This window comes from Psammomys obesus, unplaced genomic scaffold (assembly GCF_907164565.1).
Source record: "Psammomys obesus unplaced genomic scaffold, mPsaObe1.curated_primary_1811, whole genome shotgun sequence".
NCBI classification, from domain to species: domain Eukaryota; kingdom Metazoa; phylum Chordata; class Mammalia; order Rodentia; family Muridae; genus Psammomys; species Psammomys obesus.
The window spans coordinates 957,620-983,240 of NW_026596326.1; the positions used below are offsets into that span (position 1 = coordinate 957,620).

The 25,621-nt window shown below is 50.2% G+C and overlaps 1 protein-coding gene across 1 annotated transcript; it reads right to left on the bottom strand.

The window, feature by feature from the left end:
• Positions 1-4,383: 4,383 nt before the first annotated feature.
• On the bottom strand, positions 4,384-24,957 carry Rasgef1c (RasGEF domain family member 1C). The gene is made up of 13 exons (XM_055597155.1): positions 24,781-24,957; positions 24,526-24,648; positions 23,812-23,949; positions 22,186-22,386; positions 21,577-21,651; positions 15,791-15,880; positions 13,700-13,802; positions 13,211-13,290; positions 13,033-13,128; positions 11,918-12,013; positions 8,348-8,471; positions 5,630-5,702; positions 4,384-5,102 (listed from the first exon to the last, which is right to left on the bottom strand). The coding sequence occupies exons 1-13, from the start codon at positions 24,955-24,957 to the stop codon at positions 5,078-5,080; spliced, it is 1,401 nt and encodes a 466-aa protein (XP_055453130.1). The 3' UTR covers positions 4,384-5,077.
• Between the last annotated feature and the right edge of the window lie 664 nt (positions 24,958-25,621).

Below are 25,621 nucleotides of genomic sequence, written 5' to 3' on the forward strand. Positions count from 1 at the left end.
CCTTTACATACATAATCAGGGCTTTCTTGTGCAACGACCAATGCTGTCAAGTTCCTGAACATGGCCACCACCGCCCAAGGAAGCCCCGTGCCCGTGAAGCAGTCATTCCTCATCCTCCTGCCCCAGTTTCTGGCAAAAGATGAGATTATTCTGTCTCTGCGGAATAGCCTGCTCCAGATACTTCATATAAGTGGAAACCCCAGCGTGCGGCCTTTTGTGTCTGGCTTCCTGTATTCGGGGCAAGGGTTTCAGGGCTCATTTCACGGCCTCAAGTTCCCGGCTGAAACACATTCTGTTGTATGGGCACTTGGTTTGACTGTTCACTAATAATCCATCATGTCTTTCCACCCGTGCTTTGGATGTTATGGGAAATGAACATCTGTGTACAGGTTTTTGCATAAACATATGTTTTCATTTCTTTTGGGTGTGTACTTACAGGCGGAGTTGCTGGGTCATATGGTAACACTGACTTTTTTTTTTTCCTTCTTACTTTCTGAAGTTAATGTTGGGATACTAACAGTCTCTCCTGGGGCTGGTTCTTAAGCTCAGTGAGGGAAGTGCTCACTGAGCACTGAGCACAGGTACAATCGAGGCAGGCTGAAGCATCTCAGCCGCCAGCAAAAATAATACTTAAGACATTTAGGACCAGGGCTGAAGAGGGTAAGGGAACTTTCTGCTGTACCAGAGGACCCAAGGTTAGTTCCCAGCATTTACACCAAGCAACTCACAAACATCTGTAACACCAGCGCCAAATAATCTGATGCCCTTTATTGGTCTCCATGGGTACTGCACTCCTGTAACATCCACACACGCGCGCACGCGCGCGCGCACACACACACACACACACACACACACACACCACAACAGAAGCCATAAGTTTAAAGAATTAGAACAAGATGGCTCAGCTGGTAAAGGCTCTGCCTCCAAGCCTGACAGCCAGAGTCCCATTCCCTGGCGCCATATGGTGGAAGGAGAGAACTGACCCCCACAAGTTTGATGACTTGTCCTCTGGCCTCCACACTGGCATGATGGCATGTGTGTGCCACTTTCCTACACACTAAGTAAAATGTAACATGTAAAAATAAAATTTAAAAATTTAATTGGGACAAAATTTTGTAATTTTTACGGAATACGGGACGATAACTTGATTTACTTATAAAACGTGTAATGATCAAATCAGGATAACTAGCATTTCAACTAAAAGATCAAAGAGCTGGAGCTTGAAGCAAAAGGAAATGTGTGATCCTGGCTAGAAAATGTTGATACTTGGGCCATCGAGATGGCTCAGTGGGTAAAAGTGATTCACTCACAAGCTTGATAACTAGAATTTGACCCCTGAACCCCATGGTTGAAAGAGATCAGACCCCAGAAAATTGTTCTCTGGTCTTTATAGCTGCATCACTGCTGGCCTTCTCTAAGCACACTAATTTGAAAAATGGTGCTGCATGGATTCATTTTTCATTAACTTTTTAAATTACAACCTGATGTGCCAGATCTATGATACCAACTTCCCTGGGGCCAAAACACTAAGGTTGTAAGTTCTAGGCCAGTTTGAGCTGCACAGAAAGATTCTGTTTTGTTTTGTTGTTAAAAAAAAATTTAATTAAGCTGGGCATAGGGGCTCATGCCTGTGACCCCAGCAGTCCAAAAACAAGAGGATCATTTCACCTTCCAGACCAGCATACTCTACATAGCAGGTTGCAGACCAGTCATGGCTCTGTAAGAAAAATGTATCAAACTTAAAACAAAAAAAGCATTCATCTGAGTCTTGAGCGCTCTTAAATTTTGCATCAGGCTTGTGACATGCCTGGTCACCCAAGCCCCTTCGGGAACATAAGCCTCAGGTAGGCCTCGTCTCCACACACTAGAGGCTTAGCAGAAAGTTCAGGAGAGAACTCAGCGTACAAAGAGAACGCCATCGGCTGTCACTTTACAGCAGTGAAGCGGACCCCAAATCAAACGGATGAAAAGATCTCACCAGGTGATGGGGACGAAGACCAGGCCTCCGGGAGGGCAAGACGGGAAGGAGGGAATAGATTCCAGGGCATCTTAGGGAAGAAATAGACCCGAGTTGGATAGGTAGTGGAGGAGGTCAGCGATGCCTTCTGGCAACCTAGAACTCTGAGTTAGGTCTGGGACCAGAGCGGAGCTGCTGTCTTTTTGGACACCCTGACTGTGCCTCAAGCTTGTGCTGGAGCTGTGCGAGGGGTGATGGGGAGAGGGCGCCTCCTGGTGGCTCCACGGAGCACTGCTCACCCCGAAAGCCTCCACAGTAAATAACTCTATAGTAAAAACCAGGGCTGCTCCATGATCTGAGATCATTTCCGGAGCATTTAGAGGAAGCCATTCTCATCACATATAGCTGCCTCACTGGAGCAGCCTGCCCACAGAACTCAGAGACCAGGGGCTCTCAGTCTGCATCCCACCTCCCATTTCAAATTACTGCGATGTCTCTGAAGTACTGTGGATTGAATTCAGGATCTTGTACATTCCAGGCAGTAACCTACCCCAGCCCCAAGGTACTGGAGGGGAAAAGGGCTTATTCTTGAGATATGATCTTGCTATGTAGCCAAGATGGCCTTAGACTGTCTATTCTTTTGCCTTGGCCTCCTGAGTGTTGAGATCCTAGGCGTTCACGCCCATCCTGCTTAGAGATTCAGTTTTTGTCCAAGTATCATTTGCAACAACCGTAGTGTTGAAAGGCTTGTAGCAAAGGCATCCGTGTCTTTTCTCCCCCGTTTCTTCTTTATCTCTATTCCCCTGCCACACTCAGCAGTCACAGAAGCCCCCACCTGCTAGCCTCTTAGCTGAGGCTTCTCCTGGTGCCCCGGCTTCTCCCTTGCTCCAGTCCTCCCAGCTCCTCCCTTACTATCAGCCCACAGGCTCTCCAGGGCTCCCTGTTCACTTCCTGTGTTGGATTACCTGATTGAGGAGTCTCATGATCTGTCTTGAGTCTATTTCCTTATTTTGGTGGAATGTACCTTGCTTCAGGAACATGTGTTGCTGGGGCTTTGGGGGGAGTCCTGAGCCATGCTGCTGGTGTATGGATGGACACAGCCACCATGGGGGCCACAGATACACTTCCTGGTCCGTGCCTACAGCCCCCTCCATCACAGCCTCGGAGGTTGGGCCCTTTGACCACTGAGTTATCGAGACTCTCATTTATGGATGCTGGGCTGTTTCCAAACTTTTCTCTCTCAAACAGCCCTGCAGTAAAAGCTTAAAAACAGGAGGACCAGATGAGTCACCGGAGGTGACAGCCACAGGCAGGACGCATTCTTAATCGTGGCGGCAACTCCCCACTGCGGTCTGTGTCGCCATCCCACAGGTCTGTGTGTTGGAAGCCTGGTGCCTGGATGGTGGTACTGAAAGGGGCGGGGAGCTTTTTTTTTTTTTTTTTTTTTTTTTTTTTTTTTTGAGCTTCTGTGTAGCCTTTTCTGTCCTGGAACTCACTCTGTAGACTAGGCTGGCCTCAAACTCAGAGCTCCACGCGCCTCCCCCCCCAAGGGCTGGAATTAAAGGCTGCCACAGCCACCCCCCCCCACCCCACTGTGAGCTCTTAAGGGGAGTGTCCTAACAAAGGCACCGCTCTCTCTGAGGCCTCCTGGTAGTTGCAGGAACTCTCTCTGGCTCCTGTAGAGCTGGCAAACCTTCACCCTCATAATCCTCCATCACTGTAACCTGCCCCATGTGCCTTAGTAAGGGGCTTTCCAGAGCTGAGTCAATTCGGATGCCATGGCCCTGGCCTTCTGGGCCTGTGGGCTAGACCTCCTTAAGCTCGCCTCTTCAAGCGTTTTGTTAAGCAATTAAGCAGTGACTGACACATCTTTGGAATGCATCAATTTACATTATAAATAGCAGAGGGCTAGGTGCAGACAAGACAGTGGCCACAAGGCCTAAGGACTGATGCTCTCCCCGCCTTGCAGTGTGGGCTGGGTCAGGAGTTGCTGCAGGCAGAGGGGACCATCCTGGCTGGATGCTGCCAGAACTCTTTCCGAATTCTAGGGACCCCTCATGGGCCCGTGAAGTTGTGTATGTGGCCAGGAAGCGGGGACAGGGACAGGCTCTCTTACTGAACTTTCTGCTCAGCAACTGGTACAATGGCTGGCCAGCGGGTTCCAGGGATCTGCTCGTCTGTGTCTACTTAGCACCAGAGTTACAGATGCGCATCACCAACCTCTGGCTTTCACACAGGTCCTGGGGATTCAAACTCAAGTCCTCACGTTCACGCTCCACTGGGAGAGCCATCTCCCAGCCCCACATCCTATTCTGAAAGTGTATTGATACATTCCTACGGCTGATCTTAGAACCCCTCACCGTACTCTGTTGAGGCTCAGCTTGGGCCTAGGGATCAGAGACACGCGATGGACACTCGTGTGCAGGATGGGAGTACAAATGTGTTTACTCCGACTCTAAAGTTTACAGGGGAGCTAGGCAGCAGGTTGTAATGTGTACATCGCCGACTCCATGACTCCTCGGTTTGTCTCACTGGCTTGTTTCACTGCTGTCGCCACAAGGCTATCCTGATACCAGCAGGATGCAGAAGGAGATGCGTGACTGCAGGAACAAGTCCACAGGGAGGGACAGGACAGGGGGGCCCATCAGCAGGGGCCAGAGTGGGCGCTCAGCTGGTTCAGGCACATCTCAGCTTGCACCATGACGCCCGCTGCAGTTACGGAGGCCCCCAAGCCACCCGGTGACAGATGGTGGCGTTAATCTCCATAGCACGTGTCACTCAGGAAGACCACGTGATTGCAGTCACCCAGCCGTCAGGGCAGTGCTGTGTCCCCGTCCAGAATGGACAGATAGACGGTGTGACCCACTCGGTCATGAAGGCAAAGTTTGCCCAAGGCATGTCACCCATGCTCTTGGAGGCCCTGCCAGGTCAGCCAGGGCTGAGGTCCCACAAAAGGTTTCCTGTGGCCATGTGGCCATTTTGGCAGGTACCAGGCCACAGCATCTGGTTTGCAAAGTAATGAGGCTTTGCATCAACCTCCACCTGTTAGGCCGACTGTGACAGGGTTGGGATGGCCTATTGTCAGCTCCATTGCTTCCTCCTCCTCTGTCTCAGGGCTTCTCATGTCTTCCCCAGAATAGAAGATCTGTAGGTTTAGACACACGGGAGAGTAAGGTGAGCCCCTTCCTGTGAGCAGACTGCTCCCACCACCGGCCACCTTCTCAGCTTGGGAGAGGTGGCCAGAGAGGGTATGGCAAATCCTTTTGGCTCAGTCCTCTGAGCCCAGTTCTTGTTTCTGACTTCCATCTGGCTAAGATGCTGAACAAGCAGGAGAGAGATAGAGTGTGTGTGGGGGTGCCTGTGCATGTGTTTATTTTCTGGCACAAAACTACGGGCCAGGAGTTCCTGGCTCTGGGATGTACATCCTGACCGTCCTACGAAGGAGCAACCAGGCATGAGGGATCATTGGCTCAGTCTCCTTCCAATAGCCATAGGCCTCTAGTTCTGCTCTGATCTCTCTGATCCTGGCCTATTCCTCTTCCCTCCTACAGGGAGGAGCCTGATGAACAAAGACCCTGTAAACTCCTCAACCTCCATCCTGGCCCCAGGCAGCCCAAGTTGTCTCCTTCCTCCCATCTTGCAGGCCACTTCCTAGAATACAAGCAAACCCACCTTAGGGATTTCCACCTCTCCTTTTCTGTCTGGTTCTCTGGGCTCTCACTTTCATAGGAAGCCAAATACAGACCTAAACCAAAACAGAAGTAAAATGGAAGTGAAAGGTGCCTGGAACTCTTGTTCACCCAGAGCTCCGACCTGCTTTTTGTCTGTGGATTAAATGTCCACTTGGAGGTCGCTGTTCGCTGGCCATCCTAAGAAGTACCATGCAGAGACTGCCTGGCCCCGCTACCCAGTTTCTCCCAGCAGTGCCCATATGCAAAACCATAGTGCAGAGCACATTCTTCACTTATGATGGCTTAATGTGCAATTATTTTTTTTTTCTGCTCACGGTGCTGTAAGGTGGCACATTTAGTAGAAAACTCAATCTGAAATTTGAATGTGGATTTTTCTTCTCCTTGGCTAGCAACAAGAAGTGTGCTCCTCTCTGTGGGCTGCAGCTACAGCCCCAGCAGTCATGTGACTCCATGCAGTGTATGACCTGGTATAGTCTACATATAATGATATAATCTGTTTTATGTTAGACTGGGAATGGTGGCACACCTTTAATCCCAGCACGGGGCAGTCAGATCTCTGTGAGTTTAAGGTCAGCTTGGTCTATGTAGAAAGTTTCATGGCAGCCAGGGATACACAGTGAGATCCTGTCTCAAAAAACAAAACCAAACAAAAGCATAAAATGGAAACAGTTGCCTTTGTGTTAGATTATTGGGCTCCTCTGAACTGTGAGCATTCTTTTTGTTTTGTTTTGTTTGAGACAGGGTTTCCCTGGCAGTCCTGGACTCCCTCTGTAGATCAGGCTGGCCTTGAACTCACAGGAATCTGTCAGGGTGTGCACTACCATGCCTGGCTACTGTGAGCATTCTAAGCACATTTGCCGCAGGCTAGACTGAGCTGTGATGAGCCATACTGGCTAGGAATAATTCATACTGGCTAGGAATAATATCGATGTGGTTTTGACTTACGGCGTTTCCAACTTAGCATGGGTTTACTGGGATGTAACTCCATCGAAATTGAAGGACCCTGGCATAGTTTGTACCGTGATCAGAACACTGACGTCGACAGAGTTTAGACACAGGGTGTTTCCATGACAACCGGAGCACCCAGGGGCAAAGGTGTGCGTTTAGAGTCACATCCACTTCCTTCATTGCCCCACAGCTTCTTTTTTCCCTTACCCTCTCCTCTCCTCCCCTCCCCTCTTCTCCCCCACCCTTCTCTTTTCTTTCTGTGATGTTGGAGATTGAACCCAGGGCAGCATCCTACCACCAAGCTGCGGCCCAGATAGCCCCTCCCCCTTTTCTTAACTTCCGACAATCACTGATCTGTTCTCCATTTATTTCTTAATAATTTGAAAAATATTATAGAAATAATCACTATACATATATACATACATATATATATATATACACATATAATCTTTTCAAGACTGGAGACTCATTCATGGGTGGCATGTATCAATGGCATGTATCCTGTTTGCACCTGAAAGATTCCAAAGTAGGAGTGCATCACAGTTCATTTAACCACTCATCCACTAACAGACACTGGGGCTGTTTTCAGTTTGGGGCTGGAACAAGGGGAACACTGATTGTTTGGTTTGTTTGTTTCTCAGTAGGTGTGCATATCATATATCTTGAGTAAATCAATGCCCAGGAGTGCAAGTTCTTGGTCATGTAATGTTAATAGTACTTAATTTCACAAGCAACTCTTTGTCAGTTGGGGCACACTGGTCCCTGACTATGATCCCAACACTGGGGACCCAAAGTCTAAGTTTGGAGTTAGTCTGGACTATATCACAGGGAGACCCTACCTCAACAATCAAAACAAAAATATCTAGGTAAGACACAAAGCAAGATAAACAAGCCCGAAACCAAGACCTTTTGTCTACACAAATGCTTTCTGGGTTATGACACCATGATGTCCCAGTAAAGCTCTGCAAAGTGAAACTGTTGCAGCTTCATCAGCTCATTTAACAAGCCAGACCTGGTGCCACAGGCCCTCACTCCCCGAGACTCTGGGGCCTAAGGAAGGAGGGTCACAAGGTCAGGTCTGCCTGGGCTACAGAATGAGATCAAAGCCATCCTGGGTGACTTGGTGAGACCCTGCCTCAAGATAAAAAGCAAAAAGGAGGCCTGAGGACACAGCTCAGTGTTAGGACATTTGCCTAGTGATGTGTGAGGCTTGGGTTCCATAGTTTCCAGAAATCAATGCCTTGTGCCAGTGTCTCTCACGTGCTGCCTTCATACACGTGCCCTCACACACGCACCACCCACAGAAAGACCACAGCCGGGCTCTCCTCATGGGAACCCCAGCTCTTTGCCTCACTCCCATCTTAGCAATGAGAAAAACAGGGAATCTGGTGTTGAAGTGGGGCTATGGCCTTCTCTAATCCTTCCATATTGTACAGAAAAGACAACCGTGCCCACTTATGCTTATCAGATAGGATGCGTGTGGCAGATGGACAGGCTGCTCATGTTTAGAATGCACAGCAGTGGTACTGTGTTCAGGGAGGAATCTGAACTCAGGGGCCCTTGAGGTCCCAGCCTGCAGCCTGGTCTTGTGCTCCTTGGGAGATGAGGGAATATACCTTCTGTATCCCACCCCAGGCCAGCAAGTCTGAGTGTGAGGTAGCTCTGCCCAGAGGTGGTGTCCCTGCATGGTGACTCAGAGAATCCTGGACAGTCCTGCAGCCTGGATGTCGAGGCCGTGGGGCCACCTTACCGTCTTCGCTGAAGATGGGGGCAGTGTACAGGTAATGTGTGATGCTTGGATCTTGCTCAAAAGGACATTCCACTTGTTTCCAGGTGATGAACTCTCCAACCTGCTTGGCCAGTTCCAGAAACTTCTGCCGGGTTTACAGAGATAGAAAATGGAGCAAAGTGAGTGGCTTGTCTTGGCAAAGCCTTGGCTCATCACCCTGCAGAGGTCTTGTGGATCTGAGAAGGAACACAGGACCACATGTGACAGCAGAACCTAGGAAGGATGCTGGGATGCTGGGACTTCTGTGAGCATCACCTTGCCAGTTCTCCTTCATCCCTCCCATCAGTCTGTGACACCTGTCACCTCGAGTTCCCAGGCTCCCCATCAAGGAGGGGGTGACAGCCATTGGCCCACAGCTTTTTTGAGAATTACCTATGTACATCAGGCTAGCCTTGAACCCACAGAGATCCTCCTGTCTCTGACTCCAGAGAGGCTTGGATTAAAGGCCACCACACCTGGCTGCTCACAGCCTTTCCTGCATGTAGCAAGAATGTGCATAGCTTTACTTGAATTTTTTGTGTTTTTTTTTCCTTTAGGAAAGTGACACTGACTTATAGAGTGATATAGATACAGTTCAGTAAGTCTGTTTAAATAAAAAATTGAAGTAATTAAAAATTTTTATGTTATTTTTAATTACATGTATATATGTGGGTATGTGTACATTAGTGCAGGTACGCACAGAGGCCAGAAGAGGGCGTTGGAACCCCGGGAGATGGAGTTACAGGCATTGGTGAGCCTCCTGAGGTGGGTGCTGGGAACCAACTGGGGGCCTGAGTCATCTCACCAGCCCTCAGTAAATTCCTTTAGGTATATTTTAAAATAGAATCATCTTCAAATAAGCACAAGCCATTGATTGGTTCTAGGTAGAATCCCTTCACGCAACCAAGATACCCCAAACCATGGAGGCTCTGGTCTGTTTTATAAGATGGTGTATTATTTCCACATAACAGATACACCCCCTCTTGCGTGCTTTTAACCATCGCCGGGCTGTTCCTGACACCTAGCACAATGTAAATGCTATGCAAATGGCTTCTGTGTGCATTGTTCTGGGAACAGTGACAAGCAAAACAGTCTGTACAGCTTCAGTGCAGGTGTACATAAAAAATATTTTCCATCTGCTAATGCAGAACCCATGGAAACAGAGGGCTGGCTACATGTGTCTTTAAATAGTAAAAGTATGCTAAGTTTCAGAAGGATTTTAAACACATAGCAGCCAGCTGTGGTTTGACAGTGTTTGACTGTCAGCATGGGCTGACATGTTTGAACACTTCCTCCCCAGCTGGCGGTGCTGTAGGAAGGTTATGGGACCTTTGGGAGGTGGGTATTGCTAGGGGTGCAGGTCACTGGGGGGTGGCCTTTCGTGGTTGATGGCCTGCTCCCACTTGCTGTTTGGACCCCACTTAGTGAGTGCAGATGTGATGCGGGCAGCCAGCTTCCTGCTCCTCCCTCCCGCCTTGCCTTCAATGGTGGACTCTCACCCCTTTGGAACTGTAAACCAAAACAAACCCTTTCTTCTTTGTAGTTGTCAGCCTATTTTATCACAGCAGCAGCAAAAGAAATAGGACACAGCCCAAAGGCACAGCTGGGCTGGACAGCCTTCCCTGTGTCATCCCTCAATCGGCCCTAGTAGCCAGGTCTAGCCTGTCCCACCTGTCCCTTCAGCGTGTGGTCACATGAGTGGCTGAAAGTCTTCCCCGGCTCTGACTCTAAGGACCAGTTCAAGAAGAGGAGATGATGGAGTTTCCACTGCCAGTTATATGTCAGGGTCACCAACAGAAAAAGCCCATCCCAGGCCCCTGGGTCCCTGCTATCTCATCCATGCAGCCTCCAGACAAGAGCCTGGGACCACATGCTGGGCTGGATGGGGTTCCCTGGCTCGGCCAACTTTGGGGCAACCAGGCCTGTAGGTCACCTGAGAGCTGCGGAGCTGGCCAAAGAGCCCAGGCTTGTGCAGTGGTCCTCATCAGCTGGGCACACTTGCAGAGTTCTTGACAGACCCCAGGACCTCTGTGTGGCCACAGCTGTGGCCCATTTTACAGAGGCAGGGGATGAGCTTCCTATAGAGCAGTGGCTCTCAACATTCTTAATGCTGCGACCCTTCAATACATGTCCTCTTGCTGCGGCGAGCCCCAGCCATAAAATTATTTTTTGTTGTTACTTTATAGCTGTTAATTTTGTGGCTGTTATGAACAGTAATGTAAATATCTGTGCTTTCTGATGGTTTTATATGACCCCTGTGAAAGGCTCATTTGACCTCCAAGGGGGTCAGGACCCACAGGTTGAGAACCAGTGCTATAGAGCAAGTAATAGGTTTTAGAGCTAAAGACTCCTGCAAGACAAGAACCTCTTTCTTCCCACTGACTGGAAGGTCCTTCTACTTTGTGCCGTGCTCTGTTTGCAGGACCCCGTTTGCAGAGCCCACCTGCCCCACAGGTATGTGGCGGGGGGGGGGGTGGGTGGGGCTCTTCTGAGGCGTTCAGGAACTCCAGATCTCTTAGGGAGGCACCAATGTCCTGCCTGCTGTGGGAACTCCGGCAGGTGGGAGCTCTCTGCCTGAGAGGTCAGTCTAAAGGACTTCCTGGAGGAGGGGACATTTATAAGACTGGTGAGCTGAGGGAGCAGAAAACTCTTTGCTTCCACCCTCTGTGGTTTCTGCTTCACAATTCCATCCTGCTGGTCAGGGAACCTCCTTTTTCTTTTTCTTTTTCTTTTTCTTTTTCTTTTTCTTTTTCTTTTTCTTTTCTTTCTTTCTCTCTCTCTCTCTTTTTTTTTTTTTAGCTTCTCTGGGTCCTATGTGCTACACATTTGTGTGGTCCTTGAAGCACCTTGCCAGCGGTTGTCATAGATCTCCAGGGTTGGCTTTCTCTTCAGCCAGGTGCTCTTCAGGGACTAAAATGACTCTGCTCCCTGTGCTGAGAACAATGTCCAGCATGGAGTGTTCGCAGGTGTCCCAGTCTCAGCTTCTCCCTGTGGCTAATGTTAGAGGGACCCGGATGATCCCACTTTTGTCTGTCTGTCTGTCCATCTGTCTGTCTGTGTGAGAGTGAGCTAGAGGTGCATGTGGGCGAACAGAGGCCAGAGGACACCCTCCAGTACTGCCCACCACGCTTTTCAAGACAGTCTCTCTGCTGGGCGGTGGTGGCGCACGCCTGGAATCCCAGCAGAGGCAGAGGCAGAGGCAGGTGGATCTGTGGGAGTTTGAGGCCAGCCTGGTCTACACAGCAGGTTCCAAGACAGCCAGGGCTACACATACAGAGAAACCCTGTCTTGAGAAACAAAGGAGTCTCTCACTGCCTAGAACTAACCACTAAGCTAGGCTGACTGGCCAGGGAGCCCAGAGAGCCACCCTTCTTCCAGGACTGGGACTACAAATACGTGCCAACAAACCCAGCTTTTCTCCACACGGGGTCCTCGTGCCCGCATCACAAGCACCTTGCTGACTGAGGCATCTCCCCAGCTGCCTCGCTTGCTTGTACTGGCAGCTTTTAGCAGCTTGGCTCACTTGCCATTGCTGATGGCCTGTGGACCCACCTCAAAGTTGACATGGCCGTTGGGAAGGCGGTTGGCGCAGCCCTCGTTGAGGAAGTAGATGTCCTTGATGAGCAGGCTGAAGAAGGGGATGACAATCTAGAAGGGGGAAAAGGCGCAGATCAACTTAAAGGCAAAGCCCTCTAGCAGCCCAGAGCTAGAAGAGGGCTCAGCATACAGGACAGGAAGTTCCGGCCTGCCCACCCCGCCCCGTGTCACCCAGCCTCAGCATGGACGGGAGAAAAGTCACAGAGATCCATTGTCGAAGGTGACTTCTCCAATCAGAGGTGACAGCCCAGCTTCTACACAGCCCCACCCCACAGTCCAACTCCTCAACCATAGGCCAGGACCCCTGCGGCTAAAGCACAGCACCGCCTGTGTCCTGGGAGCAGCGAAGCAGCGGATGGGATGTAGCCAGGCCATGACATTCGAAGCTGCGCAGGGTGGGGCTTCGTACCTGGCTCTGCCACTGCCTCACAGTACCTGGACCCTCTCTGGGTCTCAGTCTTCCCATCTGGCAGATGGGAATGCTGAAGCCCATGAAAGAGATGTGGAGGGCTGGGAAGCACGGAGCCCACATGTAGGAGATGTTGAGTGGAGAGAAGGTCCCGCCCTAGTGGTCTGGCTTTCTAAGGCTCTGACTCCTGGGCTGGGGCAGGGACTGGGCCAGGTGATTTGGTCCCTCAGCTCCCTGATTGCTACAGTTTGGATCATGTGTTTCCCAAAAGCCCATAATACAAGGGAAGTGCCCACGGGAGACTGTGGAAACATCAGGGGGCGGGGTTTAGTTAGCAAGAGAGCTTTGGTCACGGGGGACATGCCTTTGAATCCTGAGTTTTTTCCTCCTCATTTTGGCTCCTCTACCATGAAGTGAGTAATTTCATTTTATCATGTATTTTTTTACCATAAAAGGCCCACAGTAACAGAGTCAACCAATCATGGTCCAAAGCCTCCAAAACTTTCAGCCCACAAACCTTTTCTCTTTATAAGTTGGTTGTGTCAAGTATGTGGTTACAGTGGCAGAAAGCTGATGAATACAGTGCTACAGCCCGCCTGAAATAGGGTCTGGAGGAGCTTTGAAGGCTGAAACGTCTGACCTTTGAGGGCCTCTCCCTTACCTTCTCCCTGCTGCTGTGAGCGGTCAGTGAGCGGTGGGCTGCCCCACGCAGGGCTGTCCTATAGTTGCAGAAATTCCCCGTTGGGTCCATCTGGTGCTGGAAGGAAGCAGGGAGACATCTGAGCAGCTACATTCCGGGACCAGCCGGCCACACCCTTTAGCCCAGCAGCCCCGTTTACCTCTAGAATGAAGAACTTGGCTGTTTTCACTTTGGCCCAAGTCTTCTTCAGCCTGGAGACAGGGCTCATGTTCATGCCGGCTGGAAGAAGGGATACAGAGCTGGAGTGCTCCTCTAGCCTGGACTCTTTGTTCCCATTGGAAAAGAGGTCTCAGCGTGCCCCGGCTGTGGCTGAAGAGCAGCTGAGTGGGCATTGTAGTGAGGGGGACTTGGGTGCATGTGACCCTAACCCTGATTCAGCTACACAGGCCCACCATGGCATCCGCACCTGTTTTTGGTTTCTGCATTCTCTCTGTCTCTGGGTGCTCACTGCCAGACCCTTCAAACGCACCCCTTAGACACTGAACATGCCTGCTGCTGGCCACCTAGCCCACAGCCACCCCCTGCAGAGAGGGCCCCTGACGTGTACCCCTCCCCGCCAGCTGTGCCCACTTTAGCCCCGCTGGTGGCCCTCACACGGGGCCCTCGAGGCCTGGGTAAGCCCACTCACAGATAATGGCCATGAGGGAGTTGAAGTTGCCGATGTTGAAGCACTCTCGGGCCACGTCGATGAAGAACTCAATCACCTGCGCTCTCTGCTTCTTCTTGGCTGGCTGCGGGGAGGGCAGGACGGCAGGCAGGGCTTCAGCAGGCGTGTGTCCCCTCCCTTCCCTGCTCACGAACCCCGTTCAGCCAGCCTGACCCTCCTGCCCTTCCCAGATCCCATTTCCCAGCTAAGAAGCACAAGGCCCAGGGTCTGGGGACCCTCTGCCACAGAGCCAGGCACAGCTCAGAGGGGTGTTGGGGGGGGGCAGATGAGGTCCAGTGAGGCTCTGGAGGGCTGGAGGGCCTGTGAGGCATCTTCAGGACGGTGCCCCCTCAAGGCTTAGCTCCCCGCCCCCCCCCCCCCCCCCCCCCCCCCGGGGGGCCCCCCCCCCAGGCCCCCCCCCCCCCCCCCCCCCCCCCCTTGGAAGATGGAAATAGCATCATTTCCTTTCCTCCAGCCACGGAACTCATTCTCTACTCAGTGGGGACCACGTGCCAACCTTGGGTTCTGCTCTGTGTTCTGCCCCTCTATGGCTTTTTGTCAGAAAGCCACACCACCGTAAGAACTCATCTTGGGGACAAGTACTCGAGACTCTTCACCCTTCTGGCGGGTCAAACCAAACCGTCCTTTCCCTGGAGCCATCCCAGGCGGGCTCAGGGTACCCAGCTGCTCCCTGTCCAGCCGCCACACTGGCTTGGCTTAGCCGCCGAGGCAGTGATGGAGTGCAGGACCGGCCTCAGGCCGGCACAACTCAAGCGCATCCTTGTTTATCAACACTGTTGTCTCCCTGCTGCAGAGAGCCGCCCACCTGGGGCTTAGTCCCGTCCTTCGAATGGCAACGTTGCCCTGTCCTTCAAGTGACAGTGGGGTAGCCAGGTGAGGTTTAGATAAAAGCTGGTCATGTCAGCCCGCTGTGGGCACCACAGGCCAGTTTCTCCCTCAGCACATGCCTGACTGCCCCTGCTCACCTCTCAGCCGCTGACCCCTACATGAGCACTGACCCTTGGCCCCAGGCTCTGTCTTAGCGCCTGCACCCTGTGAGGCCAACTAGCCAGGCTGTCCCGCTGTGCTCCACCTTACGCACAGGGGCCACACACCAGATATCCTGCGTATCAAATATTTATGTTACGATGCATAACAGTAACAAAATTATGGTTACGAAGTAGCAATGAAAACACATTCATGGTTGAGGGTCACCACAACATGAGGAACTGTGCTAAAGGGTCTCGGCATTAGGGAGGTGTGTGACTTAGGATGGTGACCTCGGTGTAAAGGAACAGAAGATGACAGCAGGGTGTGGCCAGGCCCCTCACCTCAGTGCCAGCGTGCCTAACACCGGGGTGCCAGACTTCCTGCTGACAGAAGCAGCCACTGGCCTGGACTTGTTTTGGAATTCAGTTTTTTTTTTTTTTTTTTTAATTATGGTCCATCATTTTTATATTCAGAAAATGTCAGATAAAAAGTGACCAGTGATTGATGATTTGGAGGAAACCATTCCTATCCTTCGGAACATTGAGTAAACATGTTCAGAGCAAGGTTAGTAGACACAGGAAACCTACAGAGATTCCCTCCTTTCCCCTCCAAGAATCATTTACTAAGTATCACCACACAAACAACAGCATAGCTTTAGGTTACACTGAAGCCACGAAGTTTAATAAGTAATAGTGACTTGGAATTAAATAAATAAAGGATTTAGAAATAGATTTATTTTTCAATCTCGTCATCGGCCTGGACTTTTAACGTGTGATTTCCCAATTCTTAAAGGTCTGATCAATTTTCCTTCCAAGCCCCACGCAAGCTACGCAGCCCGGATGCCTGAGGCAGACGGGCTCAGACTGAGGCTCACAGTGGTCAGCACACAGTCTGACTTCCACTTGGCTGGTGGGTCCACCCTGAGATCTATCTATAGGGACAATCACTGGAGGGAAGGGTTCGTGAGCCTGGTCATGCCTGTGGTCCAGCCAAGCCCTGGGCTTGGGAGGGCTGGGATCCAGTACATCCCTTCCTCCCAGGGAACCTCTGGCTGGCAGGCATGGCCACGCTGGCTTCACTCACCATGCAGATTTCGGTCGCTACGAGGTAGCACAGTCTGTTGAACCACTTCACATAGGCCTCTACGTTGTTGGTCTTGTCGCCGAAGCGGGGCTAGGAAAGACAGGCGGCTGAGTCTCCTTGTCGACAACTTTTTAGAGCACAGAATCAGGTCGTGGTCATTATAGAGAACCCGGACAATGCAAGAGTCTCAACCAAAGTCAACCAAAACACAGCGGTCTGATGTTTAACCTCTCGGTCTTCCGCCTTGGGTGGGAGGCCCTGGGCTTATCCCCGGCATCACAGTGGGGGAAGATGGCAAAGAGAGGGGCTTGGTATAGAGCTCTGCAGCAGTCTGCACACTCACAACGTGGGGGTCCACAGTACCAGGTACCAAGAATGCACAGATGCATGAATTAATGAGGCCGTAGTTCAAAATTATGGGCATGCACACATAGAATCCATATTGATTATCCATAGATTCTGCATCTGCAAACTTGCCTACTGCTTATTTCTATTTATTTATTTATTCATATTTTTGCTATTCCAATAGCTTACATTGCTTTCCCATTCAATGGTGTGCAGGCACAGAAAGGCAAACTATTTGAGCCACTTACATAAGCGTTTCCAGCTAAGATTAAACTAAACGAAGCTATTGTGCCTTGTTCCTGCTCACGCTGTGAGCAAGGATCCTTTCCCCTGCCTGATTAGTGTCTTTTTTCTTTTCTTTTTGTGTTTTCTTTGGAGAATAGTTTCAGTGTTTTGAAAGGATTCCAAAAATAATACCGAAATGATATATTTTATTCCCAAGCACTCAAAGGCTATGGTGTGTCCTACAGAGAAAATATGTGCTAGATAGCTCTCGTTTATCTATGACTTATACAGACAGAGATAGACGAATGGGTGGATAGACAGACAGATGGAAAGACAGATACACAAACAGATGGGGAGGTAGACAAATAGATAGATAGATTAGGTACCCATACGGATAAGTGGTTTCCTTTCTGTGGATGAAACCCAGAGCCTTGTACACATCAGGCAAACATTCTGCTCTTGATCTCCATCTCAGACCCAGGCAGGAGTTGGTCTGGCCACCTGTCCTGAGTTCAGTGTTAATCAGAGATGCACGTTAGATATGTGCCTTTACACATAAGCACATGATCATAGCTATGTGTCGATTGCTTGCAGAAAATATTGAGAAGAGAAGCTTGCAGGAACCTGACGCTGCATGGCTTAGAATTTGCTAACTTGATGTTTGTGCTGGCGTTCGATAACAGTTACTGGAAATAACAGAATCAACTCTGTGTGTGTGTGTGTGTGTGTGTGTGTGTGTGTGTGTGTGCATGTAACTTCAGATTTCCATTTGAACCTTTCCTGAATCATAAAATGTTTAGAGAAAAAAAAATTCAATCTATGTTCAGCTGAACATTCTATGCATTGTAAATACATGTGCCATTGTTTAAATGATTAAACTTAAAACAGAGAAATGTGTATGTTAAAATACTAGGATAATTTTCAATTAATAGAAGGTTGATGGGAAAAATATAAAGAAAGGAGAAAAAATAGGGAATTCAAAGGAGTCAATGAGGACAAACCAATCAAATCCCATTTCTTGAAATTTTCTAAGTCAAGGATATAAGGAAAAAGTCAAAGATATAAGTAAAAAGAAATAGGAAATTGCACATTTGATAAATATCACACAGCTATTTGAAGGATCCCAACTTTGGTGGTTCAACTAAGATTTTCAACTTTATATGGGCTTAACAGGAGAGAAACCCATTGAAAGTAAAGAAGGACCTGTAATGTTTGGACAGTTTTTAAGTTTAAAAAAATTATATATATATATATATATATATATATATATATATATATATATATATTCTGAGATGAAAGCACTGTAGAAGCAATTAAAGGGCAACCACACAATTATAAGAGGTTCAATTCAGCTGGGTGGTGGTGACACACACCTTTAATCCCAGTACTCAGGAGGCAGAGGCAGTCGGATCTCTGAGTTCAAGGCCAGCTTGATCTACAGAGTGAGTTCCAGAACAGTCAAGGCTACACTGAAAAACCCTGTCTTGGAAAAACGAAACAAACCAAACCAAAACAAAGCAGACTCAATTCATTAGAAAAATGTCATGAGTCTAAACATGTTTGTGTAAGCAACATGTCTTGGGGACATGACTCAGGTGGTTTCGGTCAGTAAAGTGCTTACCAGACAAGCATGAAGACACAAGTCTGATGCCCAGAACCACAGCAAAAGCCAAGCTTGGTCACATTCACTTAGAATCCCAGTGATGTGATTGTTATATTGATGAAGACTCAGAGAAATAAATCACAAATAGTAGTAAAGAGACACCAACATGGATGTGAAGAAATTTAAGAGAACAGTTATCAGTGAGTAACTTTATATCTGTAAATGTGAAAATTTAAGGGAAAAAGTTAAATTCTTGAAACAATATAAGAAGCTACAAAACAATTTAAGAGAAAAGGAAAAAGCAGGACCCAGCTACCCAGGAGGCTGAGTCAGGGGGATCTTAAGATCAAGGCCTGTCAGTGAGTATTTCACAAAATTAAAAAAAAAAAAAAAAAAAAAAAAAAAGAGCAAAAAGGAGGGTTGGGAGTGTAGCTCAATGGTAGAATGCCTGCCTAGGAAACAGAAGGTCCTAGGTTCCATCCTTGGTACCACTTTGGGGGCGTGGGAGAAAGAAGAAATAGAAAACCTCAATAGTCCTGTAGTTACTAAATAACAGTAAGACTAAACAAAGAAACAAGGCAACAAGAAAATCTTGAATGGGTCAGTGAAAGATATGCCACTAAGAATGTCAGACTAAGGTGTTTCCCTGGCAAATGTTGATCAATGCTCCAGTAACAGAAAATTCCAGTCTTTTACACATAATAGAGAAAAGAGTACAAGTAATCAAACCAGCTCAATCTCACTCATGGTTAACGGAGGCAGAATTTCTAAACAAAACAGCACACAGGAACCAGGGATTTGCAGAAAAGACAAACGTTTCTCTTCTCCCAGTTCTGTATATTTCGGAAATGTAAGGTGGCTTCAACATTGATTTAAAACACTAATTAAAAAAAAAATCACTTAACAGTTTAGAGGGGAAGCAGCATGTGAATTCTGTGGTGATGCACTATTTTGAAAATACCTCTTACATTTAAGAGACGGGAACTTTTGCTGGACCTTATGGCCAAGGTAATAACACACCTTGAGCCCCCTTGAGACTCATACTCTGCTGTGTACTCAGCCTGTCTATTTAACCTGCCCCTAAGAGAAATAACCATCCTTGTCTTAGACTTCCCAGGTCATCAGTGTTTACAGCCTAAGCTGATGCACAGCTTTAACCTTAAATTATGCATCCTTCCATGGCCCTGGCCCGCAGCAAAGGGTCCGTGTGTTCGCATGTGTGCTGTGATAACCATTTGTTGATAACAGCAAGCAGGACAAAAGAGAACCTGGACAATAAGTATTTGCCACAAATGCTGACAATCGCGCGGAGATGAGAGTCTGTTGCAGAATTGTTATTCGGGTCAGTTGGAATTGGTCGTTTCATGCCTTGTAAAAACTCAGTTAAGTATTTCTGTAGTGTCCATCATTCCTTCCTTCCTCATGTGACACTTTCTGTTTCATAAAGGAGAGCAAAGTCCTTTGTTAGGGACAGACTCACAAGACAGCATTCTGGTAGGCACAGATTCAGACTCATCTGCTACACAGAGACAGAAGACTCGTGCAGAGGGGTGGAGAATTCACATTTGGGCTTGCTCTTGGTCCACATCCTCCAAGAGGAAGTGTTGGGTTCTTTTTCCTAATGTGACTTGGATGCACACCGGTGCATCTGAGACTCTCTCTAATGCCGTTAGTCCAGGCAGAGTGATAGAACCAGAGAAGAATCCAACAGAACCCAACAGCCACGCTCGTGAGACCTCTTGACAAACTAAGAAGAGCGAGGCCCCTTTATGATGCCCGAAGAAATAATCTTAACCACAAGCACACTGCTAAAAAAAAAAAAAAAAAAAAAAAGTTCCTTTTAAAACTAGGAAAAGAAGGGTGTCATTTCTCAATATCGTTTGACATAGTAGCCGGGTGCAAGCTGGTGCTGTAAGCAAAATGGGGCAGGGGCGTCCCGCACTGAGTGAAAATCCTAGCATTTCAGAGACTTAAAGTGACAGCAGAAGTCCGGCCTGCTCCTCGTGTCCCTCTTATACCAGTGGGGTTTCTATTTCGTGATATAAATAAATAAATAAAAAAACTGTCTCAGGGCACGGAGGGATGGCTCAGTGGTTAGAGTACTTGCTAGAGGCTCCCAGCACTGCGTGGTGGCTCAGTGGTAGAACCCTGGCCTAGCATGCAAAAGGCTCTAGGCTAAATCTCTAATACAGGAAGGAAGGAAGGAAGGAAGGAAGGAAGGAAGGAAGGAAGGAAGGAAGGAAGGAAAGAAGAAAGTCCTGTTTAGTACTGTCAGTTACAAAATTGATATGCCAAAAACAAAAACAAAATACTGTTGTCTTAAGGGCAAGCGCTTGAACCAACCACTGTTTTTTGTTGAATATTATTTTGACCTGAAGAACGACAGAGAGCCTCTCATTATCTAGACTTCGGCATTTGGCTGATTTTGCCTTGAATAAAAATCTTGTCACCTCCAAGAAAAACAATTCACAGCATTTGTGGCCAATGGCGGATGAAGTTCAAGCTTTCAATAGGAAACTGGGAATTTACCAAACCCTTGTCCACCTCAGGAAACCACCTAGGTTTCCACAGATCTTCTTCCCAGCAGTGGGGGAGATCTGCTTCCCTCATGCCTCCCTGTTTTTTTTGTTTTTAATGATGTATGGTGCTACAAAATCACGTGTTCAAGGTGCGTGACAGTCCAGTGGGTGTCACAGTGTATGGAAATCTCAGGGATGTATTTTTAGCTCCCATGTTACAATGAGTGTTTACGAATCAGCACCCGCAGTATCTAACAAGAATGTGGACACATATATATTTCAAATTCCCAGCTACATACCTGTGAAGTTTGATCCCAGCCTCCCTTCCCCTGGGGATTGGCACTGGGAGGGAACCTGGCAGTTCCTGCAGGGGAGGAAAGCTTGAGCTCCGACTCCCAGCATAGCAGATGCCATTGCTCATCTGCCTTGTAAAGTCCTGTGATCTCTACCAACAGCATTTAGAGCCTTCTTCTGACCCTTGCTTGTCTCAGAGCGAAAAAAAGTCAATTACCACTACATCGTTTAATTTTCACTCCTTTCGTTAGGCCCTAAATAGAGTCCTGTTCTGACTGGATCTAGCCGGTTGTTTAGACACCCTAGTCTGTGGCTGGGCCGCCTAGGAGGTAAGAACTAGCTTTACATCCTAGTGTGGCGGCGCACTCCCCCCCAATCTTTTCAAGCACCTAGCACCGGCCGGCACTTCCCGAGGTGGCCGCTAGAGGGAACCGGCGCCCGACGAAACGCTCAAGGAGGACCCGCAAGGCCCAGATCAAGCAAGGTGCACCCTGTACCCTCTCTCTACCCAGTGTTGAAGACTGACTCAGGTGACAGCGGAGTTCCCGACCGTCCCTACGCCCTCGCTGGGTGAGTGATCGGGTAGGCTACGTCCAGTCAGTCCCCTGGGCTTCTCTAGGACTCGGTGCTATTCCCATCTGAGATGGAAAGGCCTGGGTGGAGTGGCCACCGGCCCTCCATTCTTGCTCTGGGCAGCATCAAGTCTTCCCCAGATGATGCCCGTGAGAACTGCCCCCTCGTGGTCAGCAGTGGGCTACAGTGAGGCCACTGTAGCCTCGGTCCTTCCAAGAACCATTTACCTTTGTGCCTGCCAGAGGGTCCTTGTTCACAAAAGCCTGTACAAACTCCTCAGGTCCAATGTGTCTCAGTCGCTCCTGCATGTGGAGGGGAGAAGAGTCAGAAAAGAGGGACGGTGTGGGGAGGCAGCAAGGACACAATCAGGAGTGCAAGTGTGGCAGGAAGGCGCCCACTTCCCTTCAGGCCCTCTCCCGGGCCCTTTGGCCTCTACACCTACATAGAACCCTGAGTGTTTGGGGTGAGGTCAGATCATTCCCTCTTGCCAGCATGACAGAGGGCTTAGCTGCTGCTCTGGAAAGCTGAAAGGGCAGCCTCCCTCCACCCCACCCCACCTTAATGCATGGAGGGTCCAAACGTCAACTTCCTCGGGCCTGAGAAGAGCACACTGTGAATGCTATCTGAATGAGAGTTTGGACCAAGGTCCTGTGTCCTCAACCTAGACCCTTATTCTGGCACTTCCAGACCTGCCCCAGGCCCCAGGAACACCGAGGGATCGCTCCAGGGTCTTCGGCAGAGGCCACTGGGTCATGCTGAGCTCAGGAAAGACGGGTGGGGGTCAGCATTTGCTATTTCTAAGGGAGCATTTGCTCCTTTCCCTGGGTCCCACTCACCAGCTCCACGTGGGTCAGTTGCTGGGCCAGCGTGTAGGGGTCGCTGCAGACACCCAGGAGCTCCCTGTGGATGGACGCTGGCGGCTTGGTTCTGTACGAGATGGGCTTGTCAGCTCCTACCAAGCCTTCCGGCCCCTGGCCAAGGGAGGCCAGTTTCTGCTGCAGAGTCTGCAGGAGCTGGTGCATCCTGTTTCCGTAGGTCTAGGGCGGGGGTGAGGGGAGAGGACACTCAGGCCTGAAGACCCACATCTCAGACTCAATCCCAGTCTGTTGGCTCCCGGAGAGAAGGCTGAAGGGTTTCAGGTGGGAGGCGAGGAAATGCTTTAGCTCTGGCTAAAGTGTACCAGTGTCTGGGACACAGGGCAGATGGTTCCAGCAGGAACCATCTTGCTCCTCCAGCCAGGCTCAGAAAGGCCTTCCTGACCAGCCTCACTCTCCTGCCTCAACCCTGGCAGTGCTACCTTCCTCAATGTGTCTTTTATAGGACCCCAGCTAGGATGCTGCTGCATGGGGCAGGGAATGCCACCTCTGTCAGGAGAGCCCAGCCCAGCTCTGGGCAAGCAGCATACACTGCGTGAGTGGGGCTAGCACAAGCTCCCTCAGCACGGAGTTCGGATTGACAGCCTGCTTTGGACCGTGCCCTGAGCTGGGGCGGGTGGGGGGGGGTAGGGACCAGAGTCTCTTCAGGGTCACCTTTTACCCACAAGGGGAAATCTAACCTCTCTCCTTTGAAGACCCCATTCCTTTCTTTAAAAAAAAAAAAAAGTTTTTTTTTAAATTAAAAATAAGAAAAACAAATTACAAATTAGATGCATATGTGTTTGTTTGCATATGGGTGTGCACAGTGTCAGTGCAGGGGTCCTCAAAGGCCAGAGCAGGGCATCAGTTCCCTGGAGCTTGAGTTACAGCTAAGCTGCGAGCCGCCTGGTGTGGAGGCTGGGAACCGAACTCTGGTCCTTGTGTCCTTCACCACCGAGCCAGCCCCAGAGGCACTACTTCTAAAGAGATAGGCCGTTAGCCTAGCTGGGTTTATTGGGACATCCACATACCCCAAGAGTTTTGGCCATTAGCCCAGGATAGAACCCTGAGTGGATTAGCCTGTGGCAAATGCCACCCCTAGACCAGATAACTCTACTCGTGAGCCAAGGAGGTAGCCTGGCAGCTGCAGGGCAGTGGCAGGCAGTTTCAAGCCCTGCTCTCTTAGTTGCTCTTCTGGATAGTCTGTCCTTGGCCATGACACTTCCTGCCAGCCTGCCTCTGCATGGGGAGCTGGTTCCTGGGAGGGGGGCCTCTGCGGGTCCCTAGATACAGGCCTTTTCAGGTGGCTTAGTGGGTCACAGCGCCACTGCCCAGCCACCGTCCATCTGAGCCCACGGGCGGGTCATATTCACCACCCAATACCATTGCCAGGACAGAAGGGAGAGGTGGAGCCACTGGGCCGAACACAGGGCCTTGGATTCCCTCTCAGCTTTGTAGGGCCTCGTTCTTCCATGGGCTCCAGAGGGCCCAATGGGTTGTACGATGCGGTGCAGGGAGAGAAGGGCCCAGAGGAGGCTGGAAGCAGGCTCGGGTCCTGGATGGGAGATTTCAGGAAGGAGAAGTGACTTTCACCCTTGTCGGCCCCACCTCGTCACACGGCGAGATGCGGCCCACCACGTCCGTCAGGTGTCCAATGGCGGACTCCTCTTCAAAGTCCCGTGGGAAGGTTTCGGTCCACTCGGCCAACAGCTGGAGCAATTTGGCACCAAACTTCCGGACTCGGGCCTGCAAGGCAAAGCAGAAGCAGGGACCAGTCGGTGGGGTGCAGTGAGTTCCCCTACACACACCGTGAGCCTCTCTCTGAGCATGCTCTGCCCGTCTGGGTTATACCCATGAGCTCTTGCAGTGGTTGTGGTAAGCCTCAGGCTCTCCGAGCCCTGGAGCCCCGCAGCTCGGAGAGGACAACAGACTAAAGCATGGGAGGGGAGTTGGCTCGGCTTACACAGGGGACGGAAATGAGGCAGACACATTTTGAGGCGGGGTCCACCTCCTTTCTGCCACCTACAGCGTCCCTGGCCTCTCCCTTTCCTAGGGTCTGGGTATCTTACTTTTTCCATAGGGCTCCCTCTCTTTTCGCCCAGCTGATTCGGCTCAGGGATGCCACTCTGAGTGCTGGCCAATCAGATCCTGGCATTCTAATTCATTCTGTGTAAATGACCAGCACGCAGACGAGCGTGTGACCGAAGCTAGGCCAATGAAATCTCACCCTTTCCCCCTTAAAGGTCTTTCCACATGCTTGAGAGGTCATGCCCGGGAGATGCACTCAGAGGCCACCCCACCCCCGCCTGCCCAGCCCCTCACCTTGTCCAGCTCCGGCTTGTCCAGCTGTTGCTGCTCTATGCAGAGGTGGCACACCCGCGCCAGGAGCTCCCGGGGCTCGATGAAGAGACGAGAGCTCAGCAGGAAGGTGAAGATGTAGGCTTTCTGGTGGGGATACCACGGGAACTCGTCAGGGCACAGAGGGTGTGTCTCCAGCCTGCCTCCACTCCCCAGGCACGAGGCCATTCCCAGCCGCGCCACTGTGCTCTCTCCTGCCCCTCCCCGAGGCTCACCTACCTCGGGGTAGTAATCGGCTGTGGGCACGAGGTGTTGAATCAGGGTGTCCAAAGAGGCAGAGGCTGGAGCGCCGTCCAGGAGGGGCTGCCCGGCCTGCTCGCCTTCTGTGGATTCTGTGGGAGGCGGGCTGAGGCTGCCCGGGGTGACCATGACGGAGGCACTCAGTGTCCGGGGCATGTCTGCCTGCAATGGCAAGAAACAGTTGGGGGTAACCTGAGCCGGCACCCACTGATTCCCTGGGTTCAAGGCTGGAGGGCTCTGCCTCTCACTGTCCACTTAAGTTGGGTGAGCACACTGGGGCTGCCAGTGCCCCCACTTCACAGCCCGGCACCCGTTCTCCATTTTCTAATAGCCTTCCCAGTTCTGCCCTCAGGAACCACCTCTTCTTCATGGTAAGGTTGTCCAGAACCACCTCTTCCTGGAGAACACCTCCATAAAAGTTGGTTTTCCCTCTACGTCTCTTTCATCTTTATAATTCACTCTGGGATTATACAACTCACAGCAACCCTCCTGTTTCAGATTCCTCTAGTGCTGGCGCTACAGGGGTGAGTCAGCCTCACAGGAAAAGTTGTTTTCCCAAGTCCTTAATGGTCACCATATTCCCACCCAGCCCCTAGTTACAAAAAAAGGGTTCAAAAGCAATCCCGAATCTTCCCTGACACTTGGAAGCTGTTGTTACCCTGACGTCCTACTGACTCGATATTGCTGGGGACATCTTGTCACCATGAGAAGCTGAGAAAGCAGGCCCACCTCTTCTTACAGGGAGAGAGCTGGGACTGAACGCTTGTGATTACAGCCTGAGGACCCCACCGCTGAGCTGACCTCCCCAGCCCCTCTGCTT

Excerpts from the sequence above, each read along its gene's own strand:
- Rasgef1c (XM_055597155.1), bottom strand. The coding sequence starts at position 24,957 with ATGCCCCGGACACTGAGTGCCTCCGTCATGGTCACCCCGGGCAGCCTC. Across the intron at positions 13,803-15,790 it reads TAGCGACCGAAATCTGCATG|CCAGCCAAGAAGAAGCAGAG; the intron begins GTGAGTGAAGCC and ends CCCTCCCCGCAG. Across the intron at positions 13,129-13,210 it reads CCAAGTTCTTCATTCTAGAG|CACCAGATGGACCCAACGGG; the intron begins GTAAACGGGGCT and ends GCTTCCTTCCAG.